The 18,416-nt window shown below is 37.5% G+C and overlaps 1 protein-coding gene across 1 annotated transcript in view; it reads left to right on the top strand.

The window, feature by feature from the left end:
* APOO (apolipoprotein O) overlaps window positions 1-16,814 on the top strand; it is a 32,490-nt gene extending 15,676 nt beyond the window's left edge. Inside the window, exons 7-9 of the mRNA XM_009893118.1 lie at window positions 3,159-3,266; window positions 13,368-13,463; window positions 16,493-16,814. Coding sequence (XP_009891420.1) covers window positions 3,159-3,266; window positions 13,368-13,436 — 177 coding nt within the window. The 3' untranslated portion in view covers window positions 13,437-13,463; window positions 16,493-16,814. The remainder of the gene's footprint in view (window positions 1-3,158; window positions 3,267-13,367; window positions 13,464-16,492) is intronic.
* Window positions 16,815-18,416: the final 1,602 nt, after the last annotated feature.

Raw genomic sequence — 18,416 nt, 5'->3', positions numbered from 1 at the left:
GCAGCTTACAGTCTATCTAGAATTGTGGTTTTCAACCCACAGGAACTGTGAATGTGTGTGGCAGTCCCAGCTTTTGGGAAGTGTGTATGGTGTTGAAGCATTGGTTGACTGTGGCAAACTAAGCTATCTGGGCTGCTGTACCTTGTGGTGTAGATGCTTTACTCCAGCAACACGAATGACCAGTTCTCATTTAGCGCAATTCATAATTCGCTTGATGGTATGACTCCTATAATAAGAATATTTTTAAGTTTGTACTGTTAGGTATTTGGAGTGGTTTTAAATATTTTAATGGAGTATTTTTAAGCAGGAACAGGAAATGGCTTATGCATACATTGTGATTTGAGAAACCCACAACAATTTATTGTCATTTAGACAATTATTCTGTCACCTGATGACCACTCCACACGTGGGAAGGGGAATCTGGGAAAAAACAAAGAAGCCCAGGAGCTGAAAAATAAAGAGATTTAATAGAATAAGACTAGATAATTAACATTAATAACACTAAAGAACCAATACTGATCCTGATACCAATATAAAATATACAAGGTTATGCTCAGCCAGTTCTATTAGTAGGAAGCTGTGCACTCCCAGCAGTGGACAGCAAATGTCAGACATTGTGAGCACTATGGCTTTGGGAGGAAGAATGACCAGTTCTCATTTAGCGCAATTCATAATTCGCTTGATGGTATGACTCCTATAATAAGAATATTTTTAAGTTTGTACTGTTAGGTATTTGGAGTGGTTTTAAATATTTTAATGGAGTATTTTTAAGCAGGAACAGGAAATGGCTTATGCATACATTGTGATTTGAGAAACCCACAACAATTTATTGTCATTTAGACAATTATTCTGTCACCTGATGACCACTCCGCATGTGGGATGGGGAATCTGGGGAAAAAACAAAGAAGCCCAGGAGCTGAAAAATAAAGAGATTTAATAGAATAAGACTAGATAATTAACATTAATAACACTAAAGAACCAATACTGATCCTGATACCAATATAAAATATACAAGGTTATGCTCAGCCAGTTCTATTAGTAGGAAGCTGTGCACTCCCAGCAGTGGACAGCAAATGTCAGACATTGTGAGCACTATGGCTTTGGGAGGAAGGAAAGGCCTCAGGGGTCCGGCACAGGCAAGAAGTTCTCTGGATTGCAGCCATTAAGGGACAGGGAACTTTACAGCAAACTTTATAATTTATATTGGATGTGATGTCCATGGTATGAAATAACCCTGTTGGCCAGCTTGGGTCAAGTGCCCGGGTCTTGCTCCTCCTCATCCCTGCATCTGGCTAACTCAAAAACACTGAGACCTTGAAACCCACACACCATAGCTGGCTGTAAAGTAAATATTTTCACAAATTCAGACACTAGAGTCTTCTAAAAGTGCAGTTTTCCCAAGCATTAGAAGAGAAATTAATACTGTGTCGCTCAAACCAGGACAGCATAGTTGCTGTTATTTTCATATTTTTTGTTGGTAGCTGTGTCCTCAGTAACATTGCAGACAGAAAGACCCCTGTTTGTTCATTTATTGAGGTTATTTTTCAGACCTGGTAGGTTTGTACTGCTTGCGCAACTGATGGCACTATTTTTCCAGATGAGCCATAGGCTCCTCTGACTGTCAGAACTTATGTGTTGAAGTTCTTGAGAATGAACACTCCTGATACTGAAAAAGAAGATAACTCTCTATACCTGCAATGTTTGAATTGAGAAATTTTTTGAGATTTAACACATTCATCCACAGACCACTGCGTGCTTTTTTTCTGATGACCTTTATCACCTTCAGATATAGAGAAAACTCCGTGCATCATACAGACTTGCATAAAACTAAAGCACAACTGTAATTGTCAAATGTGACAAATATGCTAGCTCTTTGTATTTAGAACAGCCTACATTTTATATTTATTTGTGACTCGGCAATGTAGGTGCTGATTTGGGTTTGTTTTGTTTTAATACTAATTATTAAATAGCCTCTTGTGTAAGGTAGTAGTAGCATGATCTCTGCCCAGAAACACATCCCTTACCGTTGTGGTACATAACTGGTGTGGTTAATTTTGTTCAGATGAACAAAGGGAAGGGGTTCTTTGCACCGTGTGTGTCCAGCAGTTGACACAGCATGTTGTGGATGCTAAAAATTTGCATGGGGTTCAAGGCAAAGTGAACAAGCACACAGGAGTGAAGTTCCTTGGGCATTGTTATACACATAGAAATCAACTCTGGCTCAGGAAATCTCTGAGCAGTGAGTTGTTGGAGGCTGGAAGAAACTTATAATTTCATTCAGAAACTGCTTCAGAAGCATCATACACTTGCCCCGTTCTCATTGTTTTGGTTTTCCTGCTGTGGGAGGCAGGGTGATACCTTCTTATTTCTTGATTTCATAAGTTCTTTAGTTTAATAGCTGCCTAGTTGGGCAAATTGTCCATTTTTGCTCTTCTTGATTTGTAAGAAAACTGATAGTGATATGAAAGTGAGTACTGACCCGAGTCTGGAGCTGTAAAAAACTAACACTCTTGAGTTTTAAAGTGTCCTGTGAATTTTACAGTTCCATATCATGTAAGCGGCAGGAAACACTCTTTTATTAGACTCAGGGATTTTTCCTGACCTAAAACTGTTTGTGTAGTATAGCAAACTCCGTCTTTCCTAGCTGTTTTCTGTTTTGAGAGTTGACAGCTGATAATTCATTACAGCCATCTATCAGCAAATTAGGTCTTTATTCTAAATAGCAAATAAGAAGAAACAAAGGGATAGTCTTACTGTTCTGTTAAAGCAATGAAAATGTAAAATTGCAAAATAATGACACACTAAGTAGAGGATTTTTCTTTTCCTTTAAAATTAGTATTGTCAAATTAAGAAATAATTTGCATATGTTCAATCTGTTGAACATTGAATACTAAGAAAACCAGAATTGTTCCCATGCAGCGTCCTTCCACTCGTTTTTATACATATATATTTTCAGGTAGTCTTCAAACAGTTTTTTAACAAGTTGGCTTTTCTCCATATGTCATTTTTTTTCAAGATGTTTATAAATGTTGGCACCCTGCGCTTGAACAGGAAGATGTTAAAGATCTTGTGTTTTGAGACTTCTTCTACTTAAACAAGAAGCAAAATAATATTTCCCAAATTATTAAGTTCATGCTTTCTAATATCTTGTTTCAAAGGTTGCTGGTACACAGCTGTATGACTGGAGTCTTCAGGGATATATTGCTGTAGAATCTCTTTGGAAGGATAATTCTAAGAAGAAGAAATCTGGGAAAAAAAATGATAAGGTAAGAAGTCTGAGGAGCGTAATTTCTGAATTTACCATTGCATTTTCGGACAAAGAATATACAAACAATAGTGGGTTTTTTCCACTCTGACTCAGGTTTTATTTCTGAAGACAAAGTTTTCATTCTGTCTTTCTAAGCTGTAGAAAAATACTAACCTTATTTCAAGTTAAACTTTCAGAAATGCTGTTTGGAAGTTTTCTTTAGTATAATCTACTAAGTGTTTAATAGGAAAGTTGGGAGTATTGTGATTGGAATGCTAGCGATCAAGGCTCTTACAGCCTTGATTATTTAAAAATTGAAACTTTTTTTAAAAGCAATGTAATTTGACAAAGCTCTGTCTTAAAAATGTGAAATACTACTACATATTATCCTACACATTATCCTATCCACTACATGTCTCCTCTTTGAAAGAGAGAAAAATAGAATCTTGTTTCCAATGTATTCCTTTTTTCTTTTCCTTTGACTGTTCATGAATATTTGCTCTAGCATGATGATGTTATTGTATGCTACTGTATTAAAGGTTACTCTCTGGTCATAAAACCAGCAGTTTATAGGGATATGCAGTTCTTAGGGATTTAGTCATAGATATCTAGCTGTGTGATTATAATACTTAGAGCCCTATTTTAGGAAACTTTCATTTAATTGGTTCTTATCCAGAAGGCTGCCAATGAAAATTGTGTTTCTTTGCAATCTGCTATGAACCAGGCATCCTGGCGAGGTGCCAAGTACACTTATGTCATTGCTGAAAGTTTCTGTTTTCTGGATTTGCAGTTGTTTTTTTTTTTATTGTTTAATTTTTTAGTTAGAATAACATTAGTCTTTATTTTCTGTTCTACAAGTCACTTTTTTTGGGGGGGTCTGGCATTGCTGTTCTGTGTTATGCTAAGCAGACTGATGTCTTGCCTTAGAGATGCCTGCATCTGATGACAGAGCAAATGCTAACATAATGGCTTTGTTTTCCAGAGTTTGGCAAGCACTGAGGTTTCTTTAAAACAGCATTTTTGAATTAACATTGCTAATACAACTAAGTGAATGTCTGCATGCTTATTTTCGGTTTTAGAATGGAGCAGCTTTCCCTATTCCCCCTACAGAGCAGCTTTCCCTAATCCCCCAACAGAGCATCAGTGATACAGTATGATTTCCTTGCAGGAAGCCTTTTTGTCCAGCCCTCCTGTGGCCTGTGCTTATACAATACCACCATTTTAAGGTGTGTGCATTTAGCTACTTTAAATCGTAGTATCTCAGCAAGCGTACTCTTTCATAGTTGATTTATAGTCATCAAAGTAGTTGTGCTACATTTAAGTCGTATTATTCAGCGATGAATGAATTTATCCTTGGTTTTAGTTAGTGTTTGTATTGGTTTCTAACTATCTGCTTACATGTTTGTGTGTGTGAAAGCAGTGTATATTAAGACTTCATTATATATATATATAAAAATGTATTTTAAATATCTGTATAAAACCACAGACTGGTTGAGCTTGGAAGGGACCTCTGGAGGTCATTTGGTCCAACGCCCCTACTCAGACAGGGCCACCTACAGCTGGTTGCCCAGAGCAGGCAGCTTTTGAATATCTCCAAGGATGGAGACTCCACAACCTCTCTGGGAAATCTGTGTCACTCTAACAGTGAAAAAGTGTTTCTGGATGTTCAGAGGGAGCCTCCTGTGTTTCAGTTTGTGCCCAACTCCCTCAGCCTGTCCTCATAGGAAAGGATGTTTCAGTCTCTTAATCATCTCTGTGGTGCTTCACTGGACTCTGTCCAATATGTCCATGTCTCTTATACTGGGGAACCCAGAACTGGACACAGGACTGTAACTTTGTCTGTAGAATTGGTCAAACATGATACACAACTGAAGTGAATTGTAGGGTTTTAGTTTTGTGTATCTGTGACTGTTTGCTTCTACAAATTGCTAGCTGTTATGACTGGATAGTAATGTTCCATAGAGCAGTGCACAGTGACATCATTATGTTAGAGCAAATATTCATAAATGCTACCCTTAAAAGAAATCCAAAATAAGATTCTGTTTTGCTGCTTAAAATGCATTCCGCATTGTACAAAATGCTACCAAGTTGCAAAATAAGTGCAGTGTGATTGATTAATGATATTAGTTGGAAGATTAGGACTGATTTGTGAAGAAATGGGAACTTATTTTAATCAATCAGTGTGTTATGTAATGTCTTGATCATAATTTAGAACCTGCCTGAAGTTTCTGGAGTTAAGTATCTTAATGATGCTTTTGTTTTTGATGTTCTAGACATTTCTGTTACCCCACAGGAGCAAGCTGTCTTTGTAGTTGTACCTCTCTGATACAGATAAGCAAACTGACTTCTAGGAAATATATGTAGATGGCTCAGTGAAGTGAAGTGAACTGTAAGAGACTGGGGAACTGTGCATGTTGATTAAATGTGTGCCAGGGGGACCTTGTAAGGGTGTTAGGGAATTTTTTTAACTCCTACTTAAAGAAATAAAAGTTCAAGTGTGTAATGTAAAACTTCTGTCATTTTAATTTCACTTGTAAACTCACTGCATCTTTAATCCCCGATTTCTGTGTAGCCTGGCAAAACTAACAGGTGATTTGAAAGCAACATTGAACCAGCAAAAAGTCTTGGTCCTTTACTGTGGACCTCCTGATTGAGCCATAGCTCACAACTTGTAGCAGTTCATGCTGGGTTGACAATGATGGGTGGCTTCTGGGTTGTTGTAAACCAGAAGTCCTATCTGACCAAAACATGGTATTTTCAACCCAGAGGCCTGAGATGTAAAGGGAAATAACTACTGAGCGAGAGATATCGGAGAGGCAATTGCAGGTATGGGACTGAGTTCCCTAGGTTAGGTCTAGGTGTGGGACTAGTTCGAAACAAGGTGGGTTGGAGAAATGCTCACGTGTCCTGTCAGTTGCTATGTTTTACGAGAGTGGAGACTTTCATCAGTGGATACTCGTCCTGTATTGGCCCTGGGCGCTTCAGTAAATGCACTTGTATAGCTGCTTGAATAAACAAAGGGTAGTTAACCATACTGTACCTTTCCTGAAACCTAGGCTGTCAAAAAGCGTCTCAAAAAAATAGGCAACATTAAAATATTTCAGAAAGACAAACTGGCAGCATCAGTAAAAATTAGCTGAGCTTTTTATTTTATTGTGTTCCAGGCTTTCAAAAGGAAACATGTGGTTGTTATTGGAAGGCAAAAACTTTGGAAGCTTTCATCTTATTGTAAGGCTTATTCAAGCACTTGCTACTTCAGCAGAAAAACAAACTACATGCAAAATTGCAGAGACCACTAAGTAAACACACTTCTTTCTCTTCCTCCTTGCAGAATCTTTAAATCACACCCCTTAGTTGCCAAAATATGTTATTTGCACAAAGAAGTGAAATGCCATTGAATGGTTTCCTCCTAAAGTTCATCTAATTGATCAGATATTGTTAGTGTTAACTGCTGCCATTTAACTTCTTGGGTTAGGTAAGATACAAAAATCCTGTGATTCAAATGAGGGAGCACTATACACTTGATGAAATTACTTGCATTTCAGATGTTCAGTGATCTCTTACCACTGGAGTATACAGCCTCATTGTGTCTTTGTCCTCCGAAGTTGTTAAAGAGAGGGTATTGTCTCCCTTGTGCCTAGAGAAGCTGAACAGCAGTTGTAAAAAGTCACATGCTGTCTAAGTCGCTACAACGTGGACTGAAAAGTGTTCCTAATGAAATAAGCCTGCTCTGAAGTTTCTTTTTGGAGAAGCAATATAAAATCCATAATTGAGAATTTAGGGGGGTAGGGGTAGGTTTGGTTTTTCTTGTTTTGGTTTAGTTAGTTTTGTTTGTTGTTTTTTTTTTTAAGATAGTGTTATGATGTTCTATCAGGATGTGGTCAGTTACAGTTAATGAAAACCTCCACCTTTTTTTTTTTTATACATATAAGCACTGGTGTGTCCCTAACATGAAATGTGAGAGGTGAAGTTTACCCTAGAAAAACCTTTTCAGTCTGTCTCTAATGCAGTGTGGTTATACTAGTGCAAAAAAGGACTTTTTATTCATACATATGATTAGATGCACCAAATCAGCATCAAGTTTTCCAGCGAAATAATTTCTGTTATAAATATAAGTTGCATTTTTCTTGGAGGTTTTACTGATATAGAAGGGTCATGGAAGAACACAAATATTTCTAACTATCATGTACTAAAATTGGTAAAGCATTCTAGGGTAGATTCTGGGACTCCTGTCCTAATACGACAGCCCTGTGAAAGAATTGGGTTGATTTTGTATATTTATTTCTTACTGTTGTACTAGGCAGCTAGATTCCTTAACTAGTGAAGGCAAATATAAATGTTATTCTTGAGTTGTTACAGCAGATGTAACCCATTTTGTGAAACCACGCCAGAGCAAAAGATGTTATTTTTTTGTTGTTGTGACATTCACTCTATCATTTTCTTGTTGCTACACAAACGATTCTTGCAAATAGTCAAGCAATATATGGGTGGCTCTTCTTGGCTTGTGTTAATTTGTTATTTTGCTCATAATTTGTTTGATAGTCATAGGTACCACAGCTGTGAATAACTTCAAGTTTGTGCAGGATTATGTCATTAAAATAGATGTGGTATGTTAATTTTCTGAAGGTTTTATGAAACAAAAACCTGTGCCAAGTTGAGGTCATATCAACTGAAATCTAATTTCTGCCAAGAGAGAAGTATTCCAGGACCTTCTGCTGCTACATTTCAAAACACTGTGGCTGGAGCCCCTCGATACAGCAAGTCTGTCTGATAAGGTTTTGAATACGCTGTTTGCAGTATAGCATTCTGGTATCCTGAAGCTGGCTAGTTGAAGGGGCCACCTTGTCAGGATGTCGGGTACATCAGTACCTGATGTAAAAATCAGCGTTCGCTTTTTTATCTCCAGAAGGTTTAAACATTTACCTACTAAGGGACAGCAGGAGTAGTTATTCAGTTTCTTATCTTTCTCGGTATAAAGTGTACAATTTTTCTACTTCTTCACCCAGGTAGAGGCGACTGTAGAAGAAATGTAACCATCTTGTTGAGAGGCCAGGTATATTTTAAGGGTTTTATCTTCTGAAAATCTTTTGCTTACGTGAGTGATCTTTATTCACAAAGAGTAATTCCACAAAAATCAGTGGAATTAGTATTAACATTTATATTATGAGATTGTAAATCTTCAGGGGAAGTGAGAGTGAAATGGAAGATGTGTCCCTCAAACCTTGTTTCTCTTAACCTTAGTGTGCAAAATTTGTAGAGAATCATACCAACTCATGCCTTTATGCATTTTTTTAGAATGATGTGTTTGAAACCCTTTTGAGTAGCCTTAGGCGGCATCAAACTTTCATTACTGGGGTTTTGCAATTACGAAGGCTAATACCCTGCATTGCCTTCAGCTAGTCTTTGTGAGTAACCGGTCCCTCTGCTTTGCCCAATAATACCATAGTTGATGCAAGATCATCTTTTTCTACATTTCTTTTTTTCTACACTTTTTTTGCCTTTCAGTGCTGACAAAAGTGTTGAACTAGCTGAACTGTTAAGCCAGTAAATTGCAGCTTCTTTGTCTTCTTTTTTTTTCCCCACAGCAATCAGTTGTTTAATACTGGCTGAGTTTATCAGCTTTAATAGCTGTCCTTAGGTCAGAGGGGTGAACAAACCATAGCAAGCTTGAGGATTTTGTGCAACAGAATAAACTTAAGGACTGTGGTTTTCTATACAAAGGATTATAACTTCTTTACAGAAAACTGCTTAAAGATCAGTATTTCGGAGCCACAGTTCAGTACATACCACCTGTAAGTTCAGGTCTTTTTTGTCAGTCAGCTCATATGATGTTTATTTTCATGAAAGGCAGCCATCTTTTGCCTCTGGTTCCGATACTTCTATAATTTATACTGTTTATATTGTGCTATAAGGTTGTTAGCTCTCATACTATAATGACTTTGTCTTCAAGTGACGAGGTGACAAGGGCATGTGTTATGGCACCAGGTCACTTAAGCCCAGGTTTTGTGCCAGCCAGTGAGCTAATATGTACTGAAACACATGGAAAAACAGTTTTCTTCAGTTAGTTCTCACTTTGTCTTGTCTTTATACCACTCAAAGACTTTTGCTGTATTTCTAGCTGGTTTGGATTCTTTCTCTTCCCTCAACTCTGAAATGGGCACCTGTTATTTTTACTGAAGTGGCTAAAATATGAAAAACGGTAACAGCACTAGAACTCCAAAGCCACCCTCCTTTTCAGGTCTTGTTCCTTTCTTCATATGTCTGCTTTTTCAGGCTTCAGTCCAATCACTGATAAGATCTTACAGAAAACTGATTATTTTTTCTCTTTTTTCTTCCTGTCTGTCATTTGGCTGTTTAAACAGCTTCAGAGATTAAGAGAAACTCTTGCAGCTTATTGTTCGGTTTTCATTCCTGCCTGGTCTGTTGATAGAAACCAGCTGTGACTTACCAATACTAATACATATTTTATGTTATATATTTTTAACCTGTATATATATTACACATATAAAAATATATAAAGATTAAAAATACAACAATGTCTATATAGGTGTCTCTGGGTATTTTATTAATTGCTAGCTGTGACAGAGTGCTTCCAAGTGCAAAGACTGCTCAGCTTTGGGTACTTGTTTCCCGCGCTTGCTCAGGGCAGGCATCAAAGAAACTGTGGACCTGGATTTTCCTCACCTGAAAGCTTTGGTGGAATTTGTGATCTCAGTGTATTGACTGGGGAGCTTTGCCACAAGCATTGTGGACTGTGACCGTAGCAAACCTTAAATTGTGTTTTAAGGGGAGAGTTTTTAAGTCACTTAAAACACAACACAAGCAACTGAGAGCTTCTTTCTACAGTAAATGCTTGTAAGAATTGTCTTCAGTAGCTTCTGAACAGATGAGCAAAAGTTTGGTCATCTAAACTAAAAGATAAGCGTCTACTTCTGACAGAAAATACTGTTCCCTGTCATACGCTCTTCTTTTATTGTTTGATAGTGAGAACAACAACAGAGTAAAACTTGTAAAAATTATTACTTCTTTTGGATTGGATTCTTAGTTTGGGCTGTTGTGAATTTAAATGTGTTAGAGGCAGGAAAGACAGAATGTACCCCAGAAAAAGTTGAGCCTTTTAGGGCAACTTAAGTGATATTTTTAAAAGTGCTTCGTATTTCTGAGAGTTAAGTTCAAGCTCAGGTGAGAATAAAAGGTGGAGAATAAGTTATTGATTGACTGGAGGAGGATGAATAAGGTAAGCCAGTGACATTCTCTTTATTCTAAGCAATACATAGCAAACAAAAGATGACAGAAGGAAAGGTAAATTATTAATCTATGAGCCCAGGTGAGCTTTTGTTTTTCTTTTGCAGCTGTTGTTTTTTTCTGGTGGTCAGACTCTACTTTTCAAGAAATTTCCGTAAACGTAAGAGATGTATACCTACCTACCTTTGGAGTTAAAATTTCTAAGGTTAGGTGCCAGTGTAAAAGGGCCTGGCCATTCCAAGACTTTCTCAGAGGGACCAACAGAAACTGATTTCTGCAACAGACTAGGCTGTAACATGAGGAAAAAAAAACACCCCACATTTGGGTTTTTGACATTAGGCCAGGTTGCTTTTGGGCATTTTTCTCTGTATGGAGGGAAAATTTTCACAGAAATCATTGGTTGGTTGGGTTTTTTTTAAGTTTGTCTCTTTCAAATTGAGGTCTTGATGTATCTCTGTTAGATACTGTGAGCGAAGTTGGGGTGTCTTTTAACCACTCATGTACCGAAAATCTTACAAAAAGCATTGTGTACAGTCCCCTTAGTTCCGATATATTCAATTTCAAATATTGATTTTTTTAAATATTTTTTTAATCCCATGGAATCCCAGTGTATCAGACACTTCACTAATGAATGTGTTACAGAGATTTCTTATCAGTCACCTTTCAGTTGAAAGTGTCAAATGCATAAGAATGCTGCAAAATATTTCCCCTTCTGCTGTGGGGTAGAGATCTGATGTGTGAACTCCTCTGGCCACCCAGATGTATTCTGGAGTGGTTGTGTTGAGCCAGAAAGTAGAAAGACCGACTTGAATATGCGCCTGCTTCTAATTACGAGAAGGCATCACGGCACAGAGGCAGCCTGTCTTCTGGGTCATTGATCTAAACACGTTTTTTGCTTCTGATCTAGTTTTGAGTGTGACTAGAGGACCTTGACACTTGTTTGTAAAATTAGGTGTGTTTATGTCTTGTACTAGCTCAAAGGATGTCCTTTTCTGGCTACCCATGTTACTGCTTGATCAGTCTCACTCAGACTCACTATTTACTTGGTGGGCACATACAGTGGATGGAGTTAAAAGAACTTCATAATTACTGATTCAGCAAATAAGTTTGTGTGAGAAATGACAATTTAGCAGTGGACTGGCTTGAATTAAGTAACTCGGACTTAATAGGTCTAGTGAAGACAAGCCCTGTGATGAGATCTACTGAGCTTATAGAAACAAAGGAACTGAGTGAGACCCCTGTCTTCCTGTACTTTTGTGTGTGTGTGTTGCTTTGGGGTTTTTTCTTCTTTCAGGACAAAAAAAAAGAAAAAAAATTTACCTAGATGGTACCTGCTTTTTACAAGTTAAAACAAGCAAGTGGAAAAACATCGAACTCTTTGTGAACAGCTTATTTTTAGTTCATTTGTTCAGGATTAAGTAGTCCCTGAGATGAGGCATCGTGAGTCAGATTATTCATTATAAGTTGTAGTAAAATGTTGTAATTTACAGGTTCCTGTACAGGAAAATTACGGAGTAGATCATTATTTTGAAGTGGGTGTGGTTTGTGGATGTGATTTCCTGTGCTATGAAATATCCGGGGTAGTGATCAAAACAAAATGGGTTTTTGAAGGAAAGAATTACCTTTTAAAGGTCTTGCCTAGGCATAGTTTGAATAAGAAATTTAAGAATAATCTTCATGATTGAATCTTCATGTATTAGGTCATTATCTCCAGCACAGCATATGCAGAGTCTTATAGACTCAGTGCCTTATTCATAGTATTCAGTTTGTGCTGGGACATATATTTGACCCATCCTGTGAAATGTTTATGTTTTCCAGTCTCTTCTGGCTTCTTTTGTTACATTTGCCATCACATTTAGGTCATATCAGTAAAAATACATTTTTAGAATAAAAAGAAAACGCCATTTAATTTTCATGTGTAGAACTTAAGAATAACTGAGGCTGGGTGTGTGACCTCTGATCATTTCATCCAACCCTCTGTTCAAAGCAGAGACAGCTTCAAAGTTAGGTTTGGTGGCTCAGGCCTTGTGTAGTCAAGTGCTGATTATTTCCAAGGATGGAAATTCAAAAGTTCTCTGGAAAACTTGCTCCCGTGCTTGATCAGTGGTGTGATACATTTATTCCGCCCCTCAGATCTAGTAGAAATTTGCTGTGCTCCTGTGTCCTTTTGATGTGAAGCTCTGAGAAGAGCCCAGCTCTTCCAAAGACATAAATGCCCATTAAGGAGCTGTGGATAGCAATTAGGTTCCCCCTTTGTCTGGTCTTCTGCAGGCTGAACAGACTCATATCTCTCAGCCTGTCCTTGTATGTCATGTGCTTCAGTCCTGTAGCCACATGTGTGGCCCTTTAAGTACTTTTTTTATTGATATCTATTTAAAACTATAATCAAATGCCTGTTGATTATAGCATACTTGGCAAATAGATAGACCAGACACTCTAACGAGCATCTTCTAGTTCTTTGATTTCTTATCATTTATTTCATGGAAAGTGTGAGAACGCTCTCTCAAAGGATATGTACTAAAAGAGACCCATTGTATAAATCCACGCAGAATTCAGAGAATGCAAAATAGCAACTACTCTGTGGGAATTCATGCTCTATTATTAGTGCAGGCAAAATGAGTCAATTAAAACATTTCTGTTGAACTAGTTGTTCTTTCAAATCCTTTAATTGCTCAGCTGACTACAGGAAGACTAAAATCTAGAAACTGTTTGGGAGAAGATCATATTCAAGTATATTATACTGAATTAGTCTTATCAACCACTTGATTTTGCAAGAAGTTTTTGTTTCAGCTTTTGAAGAGGGTTTCTGTTCTGCCAAAAACATTAGTCATGGATTGCCTCAATTGAAACTTGGTGCATATTTTCCTTCCTCAAGGGTGATGCAGATGGTGACAAGCCCCTGGAAATCCATGCTGCTTCAAATGAAGAGCGAGCTCAGAAGTAGAACATCAGATCACTTGGCATCAGACAGGTAAAGTATAAACACTGTTAACAGTATGTGGCTACAGCAGCAAAATAACGTGGGAAAGCTGAACATTTGTAAGTTTGACTTCTAATTTTCTTCTTCTTACTGATGAAGAAAGAGGGGAAGAGAAGTAATAAATTTATTCATCTTAACATTTGTCATGAATACACATACTCCTTAATACTGTTTAACTTAACTTATCTAAATTCTTCATTTTTAGAGCATAGCAAGTAAATATATGTGTCCTCCAAGGATTCTGAGTTAATTTAGCAAGGCCTTGGTAATGTATTGTGGTTTGTTTGATTGGGGGGACATTTTTTTCCTTCTTCCCTTCCTATTTCTGCCTCCCATACCAAAAACGTCATTCCCTTGTTTGTCACACCTGTGCAGGTACGAAGGAGGGGAAAGAAACCTATTCCCTGCTGATACATTTTCTCTAAAGATTTGTCAGTGCCAGGGTACAGCGTTATCTTACAGCCTGTAACAGTCCACGATGTGCCTGACCTTTTGTGTTGATGCACCTCCCTAATGAGACGTGCTTAATCAGTTGGGAACGAATGATGGAGGAAACAATGATGGAGGAAACGGAGGCAGTTCCCTGAGCCAGAAACTTGAGCTGAGGTGCCCGTTCTGTTTCTGGCTTAGCCACTGGGTTGCTTTCTAAACTCAAGCAAGTCCCGTGACTGTTACAGTTTCTCGAAAAGCAAAACAAAAACGCCCTCTCAACTTTTTTAAGATGGTTCAATTTCATGGGACAAAAATTGCTCTGTATTTGGGGCTTATTAATGCTAATGATAATGTAATTGGACATCACTTAGTACAAAACGTCAGCTAATGTTTGCTCTGACATCGGTTGATAAAGGAGGTCTTTTCTGAACATGTTTTCTAGTTGCTTGTCTTTGCCCTGTATTATTTTCACATGTTAAAGACTTATTTTTCATCAGAAAGTAACCCTAGCATTGTAGGGACTCCTCATTATTTTCGTATGCAGTGTTCCACTTACGAGTAAAATTCTTCTTTTTTTCCTACCAACTGTGTAAATAGAGTCCAGATTTACAAAACTGCACCATTTTTTTCTTCCATGCATCATCACCAGTCACAAATGTTTGCAGATGTGATGGAACGCACACATCTGCTGAGCAACAGTGTTCCACTATTACACAGTCAGCTTTAAAAGCAAAACTAGTTTCTAATGTTGTGTTTCCCTTAATGTATTTTTAATTGCTGTAGCAAATCCTCACAAGGGAAAAAAGGTATGTTGACTGGCTGATTTACTGAGTACATTAGTTTTTTCTTCAGACATATGAACATAAAGTCTGTAAGAATACATGTTTTCCAAGTATTTTATAAAACAGCTACGTAAAATAAAAATAAAAAAAATAGTAAGAACAGTTTTGTTTTGAGTAAAGATACCGAGGAGAACCAAGGGGAGGTAAAGCTTCTCTAAAATTCACAAAATTATTGTGCTTATTGTGAACTAGGACAGAGCTACTAAATGATAAAAAGGCAGGAAAATTGAACTTTAGTTACTTTTGTTTATATATGCGGGACACTGTACAAATATCAAGGTTCATAACAAACAAAACTGTGAATAGTTTTTTTCTTTTTTTTTAGCATTTCTTACTATGTGAATGTAATTTCTGTTAGGTCTTTATTCACTTTTTGAAATTTTAGTGCTTTTTGCTGAAGGTACATTTTCTTTTCAAGGGGAGGGTGGGTGAAATGAAAGGAACAAAAGCTGTCAGGAAGACTTACACGGAAGTTGGTATCCAGACCCTTTTGTCTTCAGGATTTTAATCATAAATATACTCATGCTATATAAATAAGTTTTGAGGAAAACCTCACTAACAGCTGCTGTCTCAGATGCTCTGCTGTCTTTCTTTTTAAAGAGTGAAGATAATTGCTCAGGTGCCTAAAGTACCTGGGTGCTGCTGGTTTTGAAATCTACTTACTTTGCCAGATGTTGTTTCTGGAGGAGATACGTAAATGGAACTAGTAGATTTTTGACCTAGAGCAGCCAGATGGTGGAAGTTCAACTCAGTATCAATTTCCAGCTGTTCTGCGGGGGTGGTGATTTGTTACTTCTGCTTGAAATCAAATCCAGTTATTTAACTCCGTATGTAAGCCCAGATGTTTTGTTGGATTTGGGTGATCCCAAAGGTTGGAGAACACTGCTGTGATCTTCGAAAAGACATATTTGTTTATTCTGAATGAGATCAATCCTGAAAATGTCTCACTGTATTTTCAACTGTTGGCAATATTCCTTGTTGAATCTGGTTACTAAAATAAATAGTCTCATTTTCCTCATAAAGATTTGCCACAGCATGAGTCTCTGAATTGTGAATGGTCAGCCAAGGACAAAATCATTTTGGGTTGGAGACCGTAACATATTTCTCCGTTCCAGAAAACAGCAGCATTGCACCTCCTTTATTATAGTATGTTTGTCATCAATAATTATATGCAAACTACAACTCAAACCACATCCCATTGTGGGAGAAGCAAATTTTAATTTTATCCAGCTGTTGTGCTGAAGAGTTGCATGGAAGTGACATGGCTTTATGTTTTCCTGTGAAGACAGCATATCTCATTTTCAGTCTGTTCAGATTCTATATTTATGTGATTCCATTTCTTTGAGATAAATTACCCTAGCTTTGCAACAGAGTAAATGAGATTAGGAAAAAATGCAATTGATGGGAATTACAAAGAATTCTATTTGAGAAAATGTGTTTATTGTGCAAGATTCCAGTTGGTGTTTTGTTGCTATGAAGTGTTCTTTCTCTTCTGTATTTCCATACAGTTTAGCTATAGGGATCGAGTTCTCTAGAGCAGACATAATCATTAGTGCTCTAATGTCAGTAATATGAAGAGTTAAATCTCTTTATTAGAAGTAAATTGGGATTGAGAATTTTCTTTGTGGCAAATTGATCAAATTGTATTTGAGGAACAAAGTCTTAATTGCACTTAATTGTCCATGATACTTAATTCTGCTTTCTCCCTTCCTCTCCTTATCCTCTGTCCCCTTTCTTAGGTTATAGGTGAACAAAAAACGTAGGTGTGAGCAACAATTTCCCAAGAAAAAGAAGAAAATCATCATCTGAATCCATTTTGATTTTGAACGTGACTGATCAGCCTTCTGCCTCGGGAAAGACTGATGGTGTGCTGCTTGGGCTTCTGGTATGGAATCTGTGAAAGGACACTACGTATTTTGGGTCAGTCTAGAGACCTTGTCCTCAATTCTGCAGTGGGACTCAAGTCTGCTCATGCTTGTCCCATTGCAGGATCAGCACTGCAAGTAGCAAGTCTCAAAATTCCTCTTGTTATTATTTATATATAAAATAAAATTCCAGTTATACAAAATGGTCCTGTTTTTTCCCTCCTATTTTCTTTAAACTCACGTATGTGACATATACAGAGTCTGTGAAAGGTTCTCGAGATGCTGTTGACAACGCCTGTGTTTTTTAACAGTGAGGAAAAGCTTAAAGTAGCATGATGTTTTGGCTTATAGAATTACGAATGAGAACAATTACAATGACTCTTGTGTTTTGTCTGGGTCTCCTCCTCCTTTCTATACAAATCTTCTGCCTCATCAGTGCCAGCGGGAGGTATATAATGAAGCATCTGTGAGTTCCTGTCTAGTAGATGGATGGGAATGGAGCTGTTAATGTTTGTTCTTGTTTTTGCTTGAATGCACGCTCAATGGGAACCAGAACGTTAGGGTTGTGGGAACGAGCTATAGAATAACTTGGCTGTTTCCTTATTCCCAGCCAGGGAAGGGGAGGAGAAAGTGAAGCAAAGGGAAATACAAAAGGATTTCCAGCATTTTGAAATCTTTGCACAATAAAACCCTTTCATCATTTGTTGCCATTTCCATGAGTCTGTCTTTTGGGGCATGATGCTTCACAAGTTACTGTAATCCAAGTAACTCAGAGCATTTAAAGCTCTATTGGCGAGCCTTAATTGTTCCTAAATTCATCAGTGAATATGAGGACTGGGGGAACGATGGAATTAAATGTGGGCTTGTATGATATGTTAACTTCCTACAAAGAACAGGGAAGAAAATACAAAGTAAATCGTATTCAAAATGCTTTTAAACATCTCTTGGTATTGCTTGGTTAGGTATTCTGGCTGAGTGTATTCCACAGACTTTTAGAGGAAAAACAAACAGACTTTGGCAATGCGAATACCAGCCTGTGTGGGCATTATAAAACAGGCCAACTCTTTTTTAATACAGGCATAAGGCATGTGGTTGCCTCAGGCAGAAAAACAGTATCTCCCAACGTGTTTGGTGCATGTTTTTATGATTGTTTTAGGCTGGTAAAGATGGATGTTGATTTATCAGAGGGAGCGGAGTTCTTGCATGGGGTTTGGGGTGTGTGTCTGTTTTTGTTTTTTACTTTAAATTCACCAACAGTTCAAACAGGCTTGGGAGGATCAAAGTAGTGTTTTTGTCAATAGTGAAAAGGAAAATTGGGAAATATCAGTCATAGCTGTAACTGCTCTTTTACACCACTCTTGCGATACAAGCATACATTTGTTTCTTCCTGTTAAAGATAGTCCTTCACTATTCTTCACTTCACACCATTCTCGTATCCTAGAGAAAATGGTTACCATTGCCTTAGGAATACAGATTTAGATGCTTGTATTTTTTTTTTCAGTAATATTTGGCATATGTCACATTGGCATTTAAGAACATGATGATTTGATAATTTGGTTATTTTCCCCCCTAGACTCCACCAAGATGTGGTTTCCTCGTTCTCCTTTTTGATGTGGTTGTGAGCCATTCTGTTTCTTTCTAGTGTGGCAGCAAAATTAAACTTTTCATGTCCAGTCTGTTTCATTAGCTAGTCCTCATTCAAACACAACAGCTCTAAATCTTTGTTTGTTTACATATATATGTGTGCACGTGTTTAAAAAATCCCGGGTTAAATAAGTATCACTTGACTTAAATGCTTTTTACTT

Source organism: Charadrius vociferus, unplaced genomic scaffold (assembly GCF_000708025.1).
Source record: "Charadrius vociferus isolate BGI_N301 unplaced genomic scaffold, ASM70802v2 scaffold169, whole genome shotgun sequence".
Taxonomy (NCBI): Eukaryota; Metazoa; Chordata; class Aves; order Charadriiformes; family Charadriidae; genus Charadrius; species Charadrius vociferus.
This window is presented reverse-complemented; position numbering and strand designations above follow the sequence as displayed.